The sequence below is a fragment of the Boeremia exigua genome (assembly GCF_020726555.1).
Source record: "Boeremia exigua strain MPI-SDFR-AT-0100 chromosome Unknown C7974scaffold_2, whole genome shotgun sequence".
Classification (NCBI taxonomy): domain Eukaryota; kingdom Fungi; phylum Ascomycota; class Dothideomycetes; order Pleosporales; family Didymellaceae; genus Boeremia; species Boeremia exigua.
In genome coordinates, this window is record NW_025763519.1 from 2379077 (window position 1) to 2395330 (window position 16254).

Below are 16254 nucleotides of genomic sequence, written 5' to 3' on the forward strand. Positions count from 1 at the left end.
CGGCGCGGGTGCATGTGGGCCGACGACGCCGGATGCGGGCGAACGTATCTCCGGCCGGCCCCGAAGGCGTGCCAAGCTGCGGCGCGTCGTTGCAGCCGCGAAGTCTACGTGCACCGCGAAGTGTCGAGAAGAGAGATCGCCCACTGCAGCCAATTGAAGGCCCCCATGCATTGTGTGCGCTGCGCCTGAGCTGGAACGGACGTGGAGATTGCGACCGCCGCGTGTTTTTGCTTCCGGCGCCCGATCGACGCTTGACCAGGAGCTGTGCTGTCGCTTGTTGTCGCTTTGTTGCTTTTGTCGCGCCCAACGCCATGTTCCGCCATTCACCGCCGTCCACGCCTGGCCGCTCGACGCGATTCCACGGGCCCACGACGACGCCTGCTGGCCCGCCGCCCGACGACTCCTTCGCTGACTACGAGCCCACGTCGACGCCCGCCGCCCCGCCGCCCGCCATGAGCCTGTTCGGCGACACCCAGCCGAACCTGGCCCGCCCGACCAGCTTCGGCTTTGACAAGTCCCTCTACGGTAGCTTCCCAGAGAGCTCTCCGCCGCGACACGGCCTCTTTGAAGGCACTGGCTCAGGAACTATAGGTACCACCACCTTCGGCCGCCCGGGCTCCGCCCAGCGCAGCCGCCCCAACAGCCGGCCCTCCAGCGGCGCATTCGGCCACAGCTTTCGCGTCCCTAGCAGCCCGCCGCAGCACGCCCGCGGGGAGGAGCACGACGACGACATGGACGGTGAGGAGGACGAAGATGAGATGGACGAGGAGGACGACGACTACTACGAGGAGGACCAGTTCGCCGCGTCGCGTCGCGCGAAGCCCGCCAGCCGCATGTCGCAGTCGGTCATCTCACGCGCCAGCACCAGCGATCTCGACCATGGCGCCGTGTTGGTGCGCGCCGGCGCAAAGCAGGCGCAGTTTGACCTCATCGGGCTGGCCAAGGGCCTGGCGCCGACCGTCGAGCGCGCGACCCTGCACGAGCCGGACAACGTGATACTGCAGACGGAGCGTATTATGGAGCGGGTGAACGAGTCGCTGGACTCGGACACGCCGGAAGCAAGAGCAGGCGTGCTTGGCGACGCAGCGCGCGAACTGGTGGCCCTGTGGCAGGCTGCCTCCAAGACCAATGCGCGCGCGAGCCTGTCGTCGAGTCGCTCGGGCGGCTCTGCTGGGCTTGCAAACGCCAGCCGCCTGGCCAGCCTCCTGCTCAGCATCCACCACCCGCCGCCCGTCGGCCACAACCAGCGCTCCGCGTTATCACTTGTCCCCCAAGGCCAATCGCGGCAGTACACCCCCGTGCCCAAGCTTTTGCTGGACTGGTTGAACAACACATACTCGGGCGTTTCTGAGGTCGAGCTGGTCCTGAAGGAGACGCGCGGATACTCGAGACACCACTCGTTCTGGGAGGCTGTGCAGGCGTCTGCCGTGCGCGGCAACTTCGCCCAGACGCTGCAGCTGCTGCAGGGCGCGAAGCTGGAGGTCGCCGAGTCTGCGCAGAACGACGGCCTGGGTGACACCGGGTACACAGGCGCGCAGCTCCGCTATGCCAACGAGGCGGTTCGCTCGGCAGTCGACCTGCTCCGCGAGTGCCCCGCTTTCGTGTCGGACGACTGGGACATCAAAGGGCAGGACTGGAGCATCTTCCGCTCGCGCGTCTATCAGGTGTACAACAACCTGCAGGAGTTTGCCGAGGGCGAGAGCCTGAGTCGCCAGGGCATCGCCGACCACTTCCAGGCACCCCACTTCAACATCACACAGTCCCAGGCCACCTTCCGCTTGAGCGTAGCGAGCCGGAAAGCAGAAAGCAGGGTGCCCTGGACCGTCTACGAGGAGCTCCGCAGGCTGTACCAGCTTCTGCTCGGCAACGAGGAGGAGATCCTCGCCATCTCTGCCGACTGGATCGAAGCCGTCCTCGGCCTGACAATCTGGTGGAGCGGCGAAGACGATGACATCCCACACGGCAGCCTCGCCGCGAGCCGCCGCTCGCTGATGCGCTCCCAGCGCGTCCGCCCCGTCGACGTGACGCCCGTCGCCGCCTACTGCCAGCGCCTCTCGTCCGCCTTCGCCGCCGTCGCCCAGAACAGCGACGAGGAGTTCAGCGTCAACGTCACCGACCGCTTCGAAGTCGGCATCGCCTGCGTCCTCGACGACGACGTCGAGGGCGTCCTGTACATCCTGCGCAGCTGGTCGCTCATGGCCGCCACCGCCGTCGCCGAGGTCGCCAGCGCAGGCGGCTGGTACAAGCCCGCGGGCGGCCTGCTGGGCTTCGACAAGAGCGACCTGATGGTGCTCAGCTACAACGAGCAGCCGCGCGCCGGCGCCACCAAGGACGATCTGCAGCTCGCGTACTCCCAGGCCCTGTCCACCAAGGGCATGATCCACAACAATGACAGCGCGGCGTCGAAAGAGGGCTGGGAGCTCGCCGTGCAGGTCCTGTCGAGACTGGACGACAGCATCACCGCCTCGCAGCGCATCGAAGCCATCATCAACGACCTCCCGCTCGACTCTCCCGAGCAGGTCGACCGCATCACCGCACTGTGCTACGCCATGAACCTCAACGAGCAGGCCATCAGCATTGCGCTGGTACGTCCCCCCCCCCCCCCCCCCCCTATACCTCTACACCCCAAACTAACTCCCCCAGAAATACGCAACCCACCTCTCCACCACCCCCCACCACGGCCTCACCCTCCTCTACTACGCCCGCGCCCACGCACCCACCCCGCTCCTCGAAACCCTCCACTCCCTCACCACCCACTCCCTGCTCACCGCAACACCCTACCCGCCACCCCACACCGACGCGCCCCTCGACGCCCTCCTCGCGTCCCCGAAATCCGCCCTCGCCGCCCTCGCCGCCCAGGACCCCCAGGCTGCAGATCTGCTCGCGAGCAGTCTCAGCGGCTACGCGACACTGCGCTCGTTCTACGATCTGCGCGCCCAGGGTCCCCGGGCGGCCCGGCGCGCGGCCTCGGCGCTGAGCGCGCTGGTCACCGCGTCCGCGGCTGCGCTGCACGACGACGCTGCTGCGGTGCCGGGGGACGTGCTGCTGCTGCTTCTCGGCGAGGCGGCGGGGTTCGTCCGTGCCGGCGCGTTTTCTGTGGCGCAGCTAGCGGCGTTGCTGGCTGCGGTCGAGGAGTACGAGGGCTCTGGGCGGAGGGTCAGGGGCGCGTGTGAGGAGGTGCTGAGGTCTGCGGGGGAGGGCGAGGCGGGGGAGCGGTCGATGGGGAGTTTGGGCGGGGAGGCGTTTAGTCTGGTTGGTAGTGGGGAGTTGGGGCGCAGTGCGGTGGGGAGTGCGGTTCCGAGGGGTGGGAGTGGGAAGGAATTGCTAAGGGGGTTGAGGTTGGGGGTTGCGAGGGAGGTGGCGAGGTGTTATGCGCTGGGGGAGGTTGCGTGAGGAGGCGTGAGGAGGCGTGAGGAGGCGTGAGGAGGCGTGAGGAGGCGTGAGGAGGCGTGAGGAGGCTTGAGGATGGCACGATGGCATGGAGTTAAAAGTGGTATTGTGATGACGCTGGAATGTAGGTGCGACGTAAAGTTCGCGATTCCGCGCCTCTGAGGAAGTAGGACGCTTCTCGAGAATAGATAAGTAGATGGCCGCAACATGGCGAAAGTTTCTCTCCTCCACCTCTCCCTAAGTCTTGGATTATCGATACCCTCACGTGCCATAGATCACCGCTAGATCACACCCCGCCTCCCTCACACCTTCTCAGGGTCGTTGATCCCGCCATTCGTAATGATATACGTCGCCTCCTTCTCCGGCATATCTACACAACATTAGCTGCCGCCATCAACCGACACGGCCAACTGACCAGGCGAGTCCTGGATCTTCGCAACCCGCTCCTCGCCCCGGCCCTTGCGCAGCAGTATACGCGTCGTCGAGGCATGCGCGAGGATATGGCCACCGACCGGCTTGCGCCCATCGGCGCCCTGGAAAATGGCACTGGCGCCCGGGTCGCTCTGGACCTGGTTGGTCATGAGGACGGCGACGTTGAACTCTGGACAATTAGCACTCTGCACTCCAGCCAAGCGGCTACGACATCCTCAACGCACCTTCAGCAACATGCGTCAGCTTCGATAGGAACTGGTTCAGTTTCTGCTGGCGCTCGTTCAGCTCGCCGCGGCCCGTGTAGTCGACGCGGAACAGCGCCATGATGCTGTCGATGACGAGCAGGCGGTACTCGTTGCTGACGAAGAACTCGGCGACTTTGTTGAGCAGCTCCATCTGGTGCTCGGAGTTGACGGCGCGGGCGTAGGTGATGTTGTCCTGGGCTGGGGAGGGTCAGTGACGCAGCTAGGGGCTGGCGGTGGCGTACCAGTCTCCGGGTCGACACCGAAGCGCTCTGCTATCTGCGCGATGCGCTCGGGACGGAAGGTACCCTCGGTATCTTGTGGGTGTCAGTGGTGAGACTCTGGGCTAGTTGGCTTTACATACCGATGTAGGCCACTTTGCCTTCGGCGCCGCCCATGTCCTTCGGCAGCTGTGCGATGACCGACATGGTGTGAGACAGCTGAGTCTTGCCGCAGCGAAACTCGCCGAAGACCTCGCTGATGCTCATAGTCTGGAAGCCACTGCGCATATCAGTGTTTGAACGCAGTGTTACTGAAGCTATCTCACCCGCCGAGGACGGTGTCGAGCTGCTTGCTGCCGGTCGAGATCTTCAAGACACGCTTTCTCTGCTGGCCGAGCTCGTGTGCAGTCTGAAAGCCACCTCCTGAGGGCTGCGAGTACGGTGAGCGACATCACGGAGAGCATAGTAATGGAGTGACGCACCTGGCACTTCGCCAACGCGTCCTTGACCTTGTCGACTTTGATCTCACTGAAGCCTTTGATCTTCAACAGGTTCCGGCGCGTCGCGGCATGCACTGAGGCGATGGTGTAGTAGCCATTGGCTTTGAGCTTTGCAATATCGCCTACATTGATGCCGTGTGCCTGGATGGCATCAATTTCAACGATGAAGCCTTCCTGTAGGAACAGTCAGTGGCGTGGTATTTGGAGGGGTGACTATCACTCACATCGTTACCCGAGTCGTCGCTAGCAACTGACGAAGGCATGCTGAGTGATATGAGACGGAAGCCCGTAACAAGCGAGAGAGCCACGGTGAGAGAACGAGTGGAAAGATGAGAAGAGCTCAGCAAGAGAAAGACAGGTGCTGGGAGGAGATATCTCGTAGCTCTGGCGAAGCTTGAGGACCGGTGGAGTGGTGCGCTAGAACGCGAAAACACGTGGATGGCATAGACGAAGGAAGGAGCACTGAACCACCCACCAGAAACCATGGCTGCCAATCCCGTACACTCGTTCACACAACGTCCGTCCGATTCTGTTGAATACAACACCAAACTTCACCGCCTACACAACATGTCCTGGCAAGGTCCCCGCGACACCGCTCGAGACTGGCCTGGCGCTCACCTCCCACCCGGTGCCCATCCCAAGGGCACGAGATACAACCACTTCGGCGTCCCGCAGTACCCGCCCGGCACGACGTGCAAGATCCTGGGCGAGGATGAGCCATACTTCCCCATCACGTGGCAGTTCTACATCCTGTGTGTGATGGGGATCCTGCTGTACGTCCTCTGGCCGATGTACGTGCTCAGGCACCTGATGCGCAATGTATGTCCAATCCCACTTGGCGGGAATGAGACTCATGCTGACTGCAGAAGTCGATCTACGGAAATTCGAAGGCGTTCGAGGCCAATCACGAGAAGTTCAGGAAGTTTGGACAGAGGCCTGTCCTGCATGACAGTGATGACAAGGATGAGTGACGCAAACTCAAGACACCAGGATCAAAGCGTGGCCCGAGGGAGGTGATAATCGCGGTGAAGTGCAAAGCTTAGTCCACACATCGAGAGGTATAATGAGCATGCAGATCAATGATAGATTGTATGGATAGGTCCATCATATGCAAACTGGAAATGGTGAACACAGAAAACATGGCAGGTATGTCGACTCAGCTCCACAAGAATGTACATCTCCACTCCTCCCCTCCGTACCTCCTTGCCTGTCCACTTCTAAACCACCACACACAGCCGCCTCCAGGCCAAGAGACCCCGTCTATCCAAGCGACCCCTTGCCAAACGACTTCCGCCGAAGCACGACTGATGCAAGGGGTACATGCAAAGAAGAAGATCTCGTTCTCGATTTCACCAAGCCGCCGTCTGTTCGTACTAATGGGATGCGATGGTTCTGAAGTAAAGGATGAACGTTCGTGGGTATCAGCGTAGGACTCGTGAAAACTTTTGTCTTGCTCGATGGTAGTAACTCGTAATGCGTGAAGTTTGTCGAATGGGTACCGAGGCCGAAGAAACGATCGTGTTGATGCAAAAGCCAGAAAACAAGAAGCAACCCAGTCAGATCAAACGCGCCGTGATGTCACTCGCGGCGGTGGCATGATCGTGAGCTGGTTTGCTTATGCGACAGCACTGGTGGGTGCAATAGACTGGGCAGGAATGGCGGCAGCACCGTTGATAGGGGCGCCGCCTTCGCTACCGACCTCAGCCTGAGTGCACTCGCGAGAGATGTGGCCAGTCTCGCCGCAGCGGTAGCAGGTCTTTCCGGCGGTGTTGAGAGGGCCGCCGTTGGGTGCAGTGCAGTCGCGGGAGATGTGACCGAGCTTGCCGCAGGCGTAGCACTTCATGGCCTGGGCCTGGCAATCACGAGCGAAGTGGTTGGGGCCGCCGCACTTGTAGCAAGTGGCAGGGCGACCTTGGCCAGCGAAACCACCACGGAAGCCTCCTCCAAAGCCGCCACGGGGGGGAGCACCAGCTCCGCGGCCCATTCCTGGGCTGGGGCAGTTGCGGGCGAGGTGGCCGGTCATGCCGCAGCTGTAGCAGCGTCCGCTGGTACCAGCGCCGCTGAGGCGCAGAGTAGGGCAGTCAGCCTGGACGTGTCCGAGACCCTGGCAGTGGTAGCACTGCTTGGCTGTCGAAGGGGTCAGCAAGATGTTGAGGCGCTCGCGAGGTATGACGTACTCTCGGTAGTGCGGGGATGAGGGCATCCGTTGGACTCGTGGCCGGGTTGTTTGCCTGTGGATATAAGTATGCGCTCGTATTACAAGTCACGGGGCTCTTACAGTTGTAGCAAAGCCTCTCCGAAGAGGAGCACACCTCTGTTCAACGTCAGTCGCATATCCATACTATCATCGATTCGCCTAGCCAGAGGTTACGCGACACCGGAACCGTTGCAGATAACACCATGCAGTGATGCGGCTTCCAGCAACGTCCCACGGCAGCGCTCTCAGGCTATGCGCCAGGCTGTCTTACCAGCGTAGTGTCCAACATTTCCGCACTTGAAGCACGCACGACGAGAGAGGGAAGACATGATGTCGGTTCTTTCGATAGTTCTGGGGAGCTGGTGAGTATATACGGTCGTGGGCGCGAATTCGCAAAAAGGGGTGGCGCGAGGAGGGGTGGTCTTGAAGGCTGCGTGCGACCGATGATTGCGCCGTCCAGTGTGGGGTGTGCGATGCAGATGGTGGCAGGGCGCTCGTACCTGCTTCGTTTACTACTTCGATTCCTTCACCTGCACGTGTTTGTTAGTCGAAGAGTTTTTGAGGTCATCGAGGGGTACGGGAACGCGCCGAGTGGAACCACCCGTCGCGCGTCGTAATGGTGGGTGCAGAGTGGGTGCGCCGTACTGTCAAACTTCCAGTCCTTCCCTCAGCGACACAACTTCAACAACCTCCGAAGATATTGGAATGCGTGGTGAGAGTTTGGAGTAGAGAAGACTCGGCCATCGCGCGGGAGCGACGTCTGGTGCCTGCCTGCCGCCGTTCCTGCGCTACTCAAGTCTTTCCGAGGTGCAATGCACGTAACACCGGAAGGGGCCCAGATCTGGGTGTTTCGCCTGCGGCATGTCCTCTAGAATCCTCTGCCCTCCTATCACACTGCATGACCGCCGGAAGACTGCGCAACGTCGCGTGCTGTATGGCTGCACGATCCTTCAGGCCTCACGTCAAATTTCGCCCTGCGCGTCTGCCGCCCAAGCGTCGTTTCTCAGCCTAGCTCCCCGCGTTATGACACCATAGCTGCAGCTGTGCTCGGCCATGTCCGTGAACTGGTTCCTGCATGTTCAGCAAATCCCGGAGGATGCGCACACCCTTTGAGGTTTGGGTGTTTGCTGCGTTTTCTCGCGACCTCACACGACGTGTCATGCATAAATCTGATCGTCGCCTTTCGCTCGGGCAAGCTGCTGTTACAGATGCTCATGTACGAAGATCTCAATTAGTTGCTGAACGATCTACTGCATGTCTGAACGTCCCCGGGCCGCCATTTTTGGCCGAGATCCAACCACCGCCCTCTGCCCGGGAGAACTTACCGTCGTACCTTTTACGATTTCGCCTCGTGTATCCTTATGACCTCGCTACAATCACACATGATGGTGTACCGTGAATGTTCACCGAGTCGCCGAGAGCTGGGCTAGAACACTGTCAACAAGAATGATATCAACAAGAATTGTGTTTCATAAGTGGCGACCGAGTGAGCCGTTTAGTGGCACTGCAAGATATGCCAGTAGACACTGATCGTAGATTTATGACTGTGTGTCTACTTGGTACCCTGGGCGCCGTGAGGTGCACCCGTTCTCCTCTTCGCCATACTCTGCCCAATAGCATTACGGACGTCCCTCTCCTGATGCACCACGTTCTGCACCATATACTTCTTCAGTGCCTCTCTCAGCTCGCCCTTCGCCCTTTCGTTGTCCCGGTATGGCGTCGATTCCAGCTCCAGCAGGCGGGACGCATCTTTGTTGCACTCTGCGATGAACGCGTTCAGGCGATCGAGCTGCTCGTGCTGGGTGCGCTCAGAGTCGTCTGTGGGCTGCTGGGGCCGTTGCGGGTCAATGCGGTAAAGCGGCATAAGCAGGGCTAAGAACTGGGCGGCTGAGATCGAAGCCTTCTTGGCGATAGCAATGACCTGGAAAGGCAAGTACGCAGGGCGCAAGTTGAATGCAGCGACGAAGGGGTTCAGGTATTTGGTAAGAAAGGCGGGGTGGTCCGGTCGCATCGCGCTGCGTACTTCGAAGGTTGCAACCGCGAGGAGTCCAAGATAACGCCAGTAAAGACCATCCTTCGCGAAACCCAGTGCATTTGCACCAATGAGCAGGACCAGCAGGGCGCCATAGTTTGTCAGAGCACTCAGCGAGGCGCTATCAACATAGTCTTTGACAGTGATACATGACTGGCACTGCCTGAAGATGTCCGGTCCAAAACGATCGTAGGCAAAGCGCTTTGCGGGATCTAGGATGATGTCGCGGGCTTGCTTCAAGTGGATGTAGTACGCGTTGGCAGCCTCCCTGTTGACATTCGCCGCAATCTTATCAGGGTGGAATCTTATTGTGAGCTTTCTGAAGCGCGAGTTCAGACCGCTCTCATCTACGTTGATCGGCACACCAAGATCGTTGTACGCGTTGCTCGAGCGTTGTAGGTTGAAGTCGACTTCATAAATCGTGAAAGCAAAGTATGCCACGTAGATAGCGATGAGAATCTGTCGGCGGTGCTTGACGAAGCGTACTGAGCCGGGCTGTGGTTTTGGGTCGCCTGCTCGAATAAAGATGCTGTAAAGAATGCTTTGTGCCCAGCCGGCAGCCTGCAGGTACGTGTTAGCAAGGAGTACACGGCTGGAAGGTTAGATTTATTACCATGGGTATTAGAAACTGCCAGACCAAGAAAGGTCCCAAAGTGTCCCACGACATGCTTGCACGCGCCATAGTATATGTTCAACCACGGGCTGTCATGGGTTTGAAGTTCGGAGGTTGAACAATGAATGGGCGCGACATGTGGCATGACCGACACTGGTGCCGATTCCGAGGCTGCTTAGTCATTGATGGGCCGCACCTTCAAAGAGTGGCATTTCTCGCCATCAAACACCCACGTGGCCACGACACTGACAATTTGACTCATGTTGTCGTCGATTGAGGATACCAAAAATTGTCACACATTGACTTATCCTCTAGACACTTTAGATATCATGAATTCGCTTGCATGCAGGAGCATGTCGAAAGGAAATCAGTGCAAAAGTTTGTTCAAATCTGTGGCATCACACAAACGGCAATATTGGTTTTCGATGTAAATAGTAGTTATTGACTGTGGGTATAGGGCGGTCTATCGACTGGCTATGATATCGAAAACGAACAAAAAGAGTACAATCTCGACCTACACCAAGCTCATTATTGGAGAGGCCGCCACCATTTTGACTGAAACGTCGGGTATATTTCCTTCACATGTACCATGTCGTGCGTCGGCAAGCCGACGCTCAAATGCACACACAGTGCACTCATTCGTAATCATTACGAACGCTCAAGCTCTAGGCAGTAGGAGCGTCGCGAGGAAGCATGTCCTCCTGTCCAGCGGAGTTCTTCTCGCTGCTCTTCTTCTCGTTGTAGTCGGCGCCGGAGCCAGACTCCTCATCAGACTCGTCCATGCCGTACTCGCGGTTGTAGCGAGAGATCTCAGACTCTTCCATGACGGGAAGCTCCTTTGCGGCGAGGACGTAGCTCTTGTTCTCGAGGTAACCCTTGGCGAAGATGAGATCAATCTCCTCGAGGGAGCGACCGGAAGTCTCAGGGTACAAGAAGTAGATGATGGGGAAGAAAGAGGCGTTGAGGACACCGAAGAACAGGTATGTGTAGGCACCGATACCGTCGATCAGAACGGGTGTGATCATGACGATGAACTGCGAATGTTAGCAAAAGTACATTGACCTATCGAATGAGGTAAACTTACGAAGTTCCACAGCCAGTTGGAGATAGTAGAGGTCGCGTTGGCCTTCGCACGGGTCTTGATGGGGTTGATCTCGGCGGGGTACAACCAGGGCAGGGGCAGCCATGTGGCACCGAAGAATGCGATGTAGGTGAAGAGACCGACAGCGGCACCCTTGGCGGCAGATTCCGTGCCGGGGAGCAGGCAGCCGAAGACGAGGATCATAGACAACAACTGTCCAACGGTACCAATGAGGAAGAGCTTGCGGCGACCGACACGCTCAACGAGGAACCAAGACGTAGTGGCGAAGATGGAGTAAACGACCATGTTGATACCACCGAGGAGCAGAGCAAGGTTGTGGGTGGTGTTAAGAGCGTCCTGGAACAGAATGGGGAAGTAGTAGATGACAGCATTGCAACCAGAAAGCTGCTGCATCATCTGGGAGGAAGCACCCAAAAGCATGCGGCGGAGATGCTGGGACTTGCCGTTGGTAAGGACAGCGGAGAACTTGGTCTTGCCGCCACCTCCAGACAGGCGAATGGCATCCTTGATGATGTTCATCTGGACAGAGACCTCGGGGTCGTCGCGGGGGAGACCGTTCAGAGCAGCCATGACAGTAGACGCTTCTTCCTCACGGTGGTGGGTAAGAAGCCATCTCGGGGACTCAGGGAGCTGGGTCATCATGATCAGGACAATGACAGCAAAGACACACTGGAAAGCGATGGGGAACCTCCAGGTGAACTCGTCAGGGCCGTAAAGACATCCGTAGTCGATCCAGTAAGCAATCAACGTGCCAATAGCGACATTACCGCCCTCAATGCAGATAACCTTTCCGCGGTTCTTCGCACGGCAGCACTCGGCCTGGTAGGTAGGAATGGTCGAGGTGTTGATACCGTTGCCGATACCAGTGATGCAACGTCCAATGATGAACTGAGCAGTAGCACCGGCGTTGGGAGGTACTGCGGTAATCTGAATGAGGACACCAATGATCATAACGCTGGCGCCAAGGAAGATAGAGTTACGGCGACCAAGCCTGTCTCCAAAAGCGAAGATGAAGCAGGCACCGAGGAAACAACCAACAGCGTAGATGGCGACGACGAAACCCTCGTAGGTAGGATCGCCTTCAACCTGGGGGAAAGCTTCGACGAACGCGGGGGCGGAGATAATACCAGACATGACACCTTGGTCATATCCGAACAGCAGGAAGTCGGTGGTAGCAACGATTGTGATCAGGACTTGCAACATCCTTCCGGACTTGCCCCAGTAGGTGGGCACGCCCGACTCTGATTCTCTGTGAGGTGCCATGGTGAGGACTGATCAACGAAAGCTGGAGAGAGATGCTGGGGATTGTACGGCGGGGAGAGGGTCCTCCTTTAAGTGATCGTCTCAGATGCCACGAGCCAACCTTCGGTAACGTCTGGTGTGAAGGTAACGAGCAACGGTCCACATGGCCCCACAATTACCAGCATCGGTCTGACATGAGAAGTACACTAGATAACGAGTTTTACATTATCTCGGACTTGGCTGTGGTTGCATCGATCAGTGATGTCGCTGACGGCTGAGGCGTCAAATAAACAGTGGGTATAAGGCGAACCAAGCAGGGTCTGAGTGGATTCAGGTGCCTTGGGACCAATCTTGGACAGCAGCGGAGGACGCTTGGGGTAGAACAAGAGCTCGGCAACCAGCAGCTTTCGTCTTAGGCCGAGGCTCCTCCACCTTGCGTCATAGCCTCATCGATGGTCTCTGTCCCGTGAACTGGGGATTGCGGAGGGCCACTCGGTACGGAAGCCCGCCGACTTGCTCGCAATATCGGCGAATGGGGGATTTTCACTCGAAAACTTTCAAAGTGGCCACTCGCACTCGGCGCCTCCGTCTGTTGGCCGCTTTCCAGAACACAAACGGACGTCAGTCGATGCAGGTACAAAGACTTCGTTTGCGCTTGATCGCGGCATTGTACTGCAATTACTCGATAGCGTCCGATTTCTCACATGAAGCAGCGTTTGTTCGTCTCAACATCCCTCTGCTGACGTCACAAGCCGCCGACTAATGCCCATCCCATGCAGGGTCGAAACGACCGTGCGGTGTGCGGCTCTGCAGCCTCTTCATCTTGGCGCCGATCTTGTCCTACTTAACCCTTGGTGGTGGGGACTCAAGCCTTTTACTGGCGGCCGGTAAAGACTTTCTCAGAATTTGGCAACGCTACCGCGCCAATAGGACCAGTGATGAGACAGCTATCACGGGCAACAACGACGTCATTGCGGTGAAGAACCCTTGAAACGTTCAAGCGCTTGACAGCCACGATGGAAAAACTTGGTGTTGTTGTGAAGTTTTGGCTTGGGACCGTAACATCGCCTGCGCAAGCTGGGCGGTCTTCGTGCGCGGGTTGAAGAAGCCTGTCCATCGATCACAACTGGCGTGAGTATCGCTGATCATGATGTCTTAATGCACGCGTAGGGTTGTGCGAGACGGTTACTAACTAGCGTATGCGCCGGTCCACGGTATTTCCTAATTAGATCATCCGGGCAGGTGAGCCGCACCACCACGCATTCCTGTCACACGGGCAAGTGATGTCTATCTTCACCACTCTCAGCGACAACCTCGAAGTCTAATCACCAAGAACCGTTTGCGCGGCGTCAGCAGGCCTTCAGATGGATCCAGATGGATCTGGGGAAATGCTCGAAGTCCCAAAATCTCAGGACCCTGCAGACGACGAGTCCCACTCTAAAGGCTACAGCAACATCCTTCCTCCATCGGTTATGACGGCGTGTGCTGCAAGTATATCACGAAACTATGTCTCGACACCCCTGCCGGGCAGCTGGAGAATGTTTCTGAGCCTCTCGTTGGCTAGCGTTTGCTGTATCTAGTAATTTTCTCCACTATCGTAAGAGCAGCATCTCTCACCGTCTTTGCCAAGTGGCATCCCTTGGGAACGACATCCATACCTAGACAAGACTGTGCAGAGCCTCACTGACCGGAGCCAACCGCTCGGCATGAGCAACCGGTCGTTATCGTCCAAGGTGCCGTCCGCGGAATCCTTCATCGGCCAAGATTGAGGCTCAGAGAGCCGCTTCGGTGCAGCTTTCTCCGTCTGTTAGCGTTGCAGCTCAAGTGTCGCCGCCAAGATTACAGACGCAGGCGGCTTGCCTGATGGGTTCACATATTCTGAATGCTGAACAGCTGTCACTTGGCGATTACGATCATTACTGCGGTAGAAGTTCAACAATAGGCAGCCAAGAACGGACGAGACCTATCAAAAACCGCGCATACGATGCATCTTGGCCGCCTGGAATCGACACACCTGCCACATCGTGATGGTCACGTTCAATATCTGATTGGAGGGTGTCCTAAGTAATTTGGTGGTTTCCCAGTTGCATCGACAAGAGGCCTCAAGAATGAGCGTTGAAACAAGCACAAAGACAAGCACGCATGGACGGATAAACCACACAGGTTAGCTTTTCGTTCACGGAAACCTCTTTTTCCGACCCTCGGTAGGTCCTCCAGTTTCTCCGCGCCTTCGTGATATGAAATGTGGAGAGGTTCCAGTTTTCCACACCCCCAGCAACAACACTACCGATCGATAGTGACTGTCACAATTCCGTGTCTCAAGCAGGAACCCATGCCCATGTGATCACAATAGGCGCCCATACGCGGCAATTTCAGCTCTAGACAAACCTCTAACACGTGGGCGTGGAGCATTGAGACTAGGAACCTCCGCAACTCCAGGTTGACGTTCACGCGCCCACATACGACCATGGTGATCAGCAATGCATTGACTGGAAAGAGTGGACTCCTCCAGCATAGCGGAACGTAGCTCAAAGATCAACAGTGTTGGGCCCATGACTGATGTTGTCAACACAACTTACGTTCAGTCTCACATGTTATTACATCGGGCGCTTACTTACGTCTCCAGTCGCCCGTCTCAAACCTAATGTGATGGGACCGAAGGACATCCATACGAGTGCCATAGTCAAGTACTAATCAATCAATCTCATAAGTTACTATGAAGCAACTTCGTCTGCTCAGTCAAGCGACGCTCACAATTTAGCATTCGGACTCAACGCCTTCTGCGCCAATTCCAACACTCTCTCCGCCGTTCCCCAACTCGCCTGATACCCGGCTCCAGAATGGCCATATGCGTGTACAACCGGCACACTCCACTTCTGCCTCTCCTCCTCAATCTCGATTCTTGGTCCGCCCTTCCTCGATGCTGGCACACGTATTAGCAAAAGTCCGCGCGTCCAATTTGCACTTGTACTCACGGCGCAGCCCAATGTTTCGAGCGATGATCTGCAAGTTTTCTGGCTTCCCGAGTTCAGGGGCCAACTTGCACGCGCTCTCGAGAATCTGCGCTTCGAGCTCAGAATCCCATTCGTTGCTCCAGTTGTTGTCCTCACGACTGCCGCCCAGGATCACACCGCCGCCAAGGGTGCGGGGGAAGACGTAGGTCGTAGTTGGATCGATGCGCTTCGGCGAGCGATAGTACCTGTCCTTGTCAGTCTGTACGTGAACGCCCCGGAATCTCCGCATCCAGTGAGAGCTACAGATGCAGCATCTTCTGAGGAAAAGGGACAAACAATTGAAAACGGCTTACGTCCGCTCGTATTCGTACATTCTTTTCATGGGCGTTTTTGGCTCCGCAACCAGAACTGTCTGGCCGCGCGTGGGATACATGTTTGTATCTTTCACGTCTTCAAGCTTGAGTGCGCCGAGTCCTGTGGCGTTGAGCACAAGGCTTGCGTCTGGGTGTAATGCGAGTGCTTCTTTTATCGACTCGACCTGCCTCCGTTCAAGCTTGATACCCTTACTAAGAGCCTGGGACTGCAACCTAGACCTGCATCAGCAACGGCAAAACCACATCGTGACAATTACACAACATACCACTGCAAGTACACCTGCGTGTTAATCCTAAACGTACTCGGGAACTCCAGCCCAAACACGGCGCCCTCAGGCAACTGTTCAGCAGTCAAATCCTTCAAACCCCCCACCAACTCATCATACCAAATCCGCCCCGTCTGCGGCGTCAACAGATTCGTCTCCTCAATCGGCGCATCGAGCACAGCCCACATCTCCTGGCGCCCCAGGCCCGCCTCGTTCCCCTCGCCGCTCTTAACAACCTGACACCCATGCACCGGCTTGCCGTCCATAAGCTGGCCAAACCGGTGAAACGTGATCTCGTCGTATTTTTCCAACGGCCCGTTGTCGTTGGCCATGGACGACCAGTTTGCGCCCGCCCATGGTGAGGTGTACTCTATGCTGCGGTCGCCGGGGAAGTGCTTTGCGACAAGGGTAATCTTTGCTGATGGGTAGGCATGCGCCAGCACGAGGGAGGATGTAAGGCCTATGATTCCGGCGCCTAGGATGGCGATGTGTTGGGGGTCTGATGGTGCCATCTTGGCGTCGAGATGAGTGCTGGTTGATATGCTGTGCCAGGTGGTGTGGTGAGACCGTGATGGCGAGGATTCGGTCTGTCTGTGTCGGGAGATGGATAGTAGAGCACAGGCTATGGAAACTATTTATATGGCTTCTACGAGCAAGTCATGAAGTCGTGACTCGTCACTTGTGCTTGA

At 57.5% G+C, this 16254-nt stretch overlaps 6 protein-coding genes across 6 annotated transcripts; 1 reads left to right on the forward strand and 5 right to left on the reverse strand.

Moving 5' to 3' along the window:
* The first annotated feature begins 104 nt into the window (after positions 1-104).
* On the forward strand, positions 105-3399 carry C7974DRAFT_460882 (uncharacterized protein). The gene is made up of 2 exons (XM_046146148.1): positions 105-2585; positions 2644-3399. The coding sequence occupies exons 1-2, from the start codon at positions 312-314 to the stop codon at positions 3391-3393; spliced, it is 3024 nt and encodes a 1007-aa protein (XP_046001850.1). The 5' UTR covers positions 105-311; the 3' UTR covers positions 3394-3399.
* A 292-nt stretch (positions 3400-3691) lies between these two features.
* On the reverse strand, positions 3692-4174 carry C7974DRAFT_386279 (DNA recombination and repair protein Rad51). Its single transcript, XM_046141048.1, has 2 exons — positions 4047-4174; positions 3692-3991 (listed from the first exon to the last, which is right to left on the reverse strand). The coding sequence occupies exons 1-2, from the start codon at positions 4144-4146 to the stop codon at positions 3771-3773; spliced, it is 321 nt and encodes a 106-aa protein (XP_046001851.1). The 5' UTR covers positions 4147-4174; the 3' UTR covers positions 3692-3770.
* A 246-nt stretch (positions 4175-4420) lies between these two features.
* On the reverse strand, positions 4421-5506 carry C7974DRAFT_447690 (Rad51-domain-containing protein; the record flags this gene model as incomplete). The annotated part of the gene is made up of 5 exons (XM_046145646.1): positions 4421-4565; positions 4612-4715; positions 4768-4959; positions 5010-5314; positions 5404-5506. The coding sequence occupies 5 exons, from the start codon at positions 5504-5506 to the stop codon at positions 4421-4423; spliced, it is 849 nt and encodes a 282-aa protein (XP_046001852.1).
* A 2614-nt stretch (positions 5507-8120) lies between these two features.
* C7974DRAFT_328537 (uncharacterized protein) lies at positions 8121-9890 on the reverse strand. The gene is made up of 2 exons (XM_046139031.1): positions 9628-9890; positions 8121-9575 (listed from the first exon to the last, which is right to left on the reverse strand). The coding sequence occupies exons 1-2, from the start codon at positions 9694-9696 to the stop codon at positions 8535-8537; spliced, it is 1110 nt and encodes a 369-aa protein (XP_046001853.1). The 5' UTR covers positions 9697-9890; the 3' UTR covers positions 8121-8534.
* C7974DRAFT_111957 (general substrate transporter) lies at positions 9857-12343 on the reverse strand. Its single transcript, XM_046134999.1, has 2 exons — positions 10712-12343; positions 9857-10661 (listed from the first exon to the last, which is right to left on the reverse strand). The coding sequence occupies exons 1-2, from the start codon at positions 11990-11992 to the stop codon at positions 10293-10295; spliced, it is 1650 nt and encodes a 549-aa protein (XP_046001854.1). The 5' UTR covers positions 11993-12343; the 3' UTR covers positions 9857-10292.
* A 2378-nt stretch (positions 12344-14721) lies between these two features.
* C7974DRAFT_302514 (uncharacterized protein) lies at positions 14722-16077 on the reverse strand (the record flags this gene model as incomplete). Its single annotated transcript, XM_046137905.1, has 4 exons — positions 14722-14894; positions 14947-15224; positions 15279-15512; positions 15566-16077. The coding sequence occupies 4 exons, from the start codon at positions 16075-16077 to the stop codon at positions 14722-14724; spliced, it is 1197 nt and encodes a 398-aa protein (XP_046001855.1).
* Between the last annotated feature and the right edge of the window lie 177 nt (positions 16078-16254).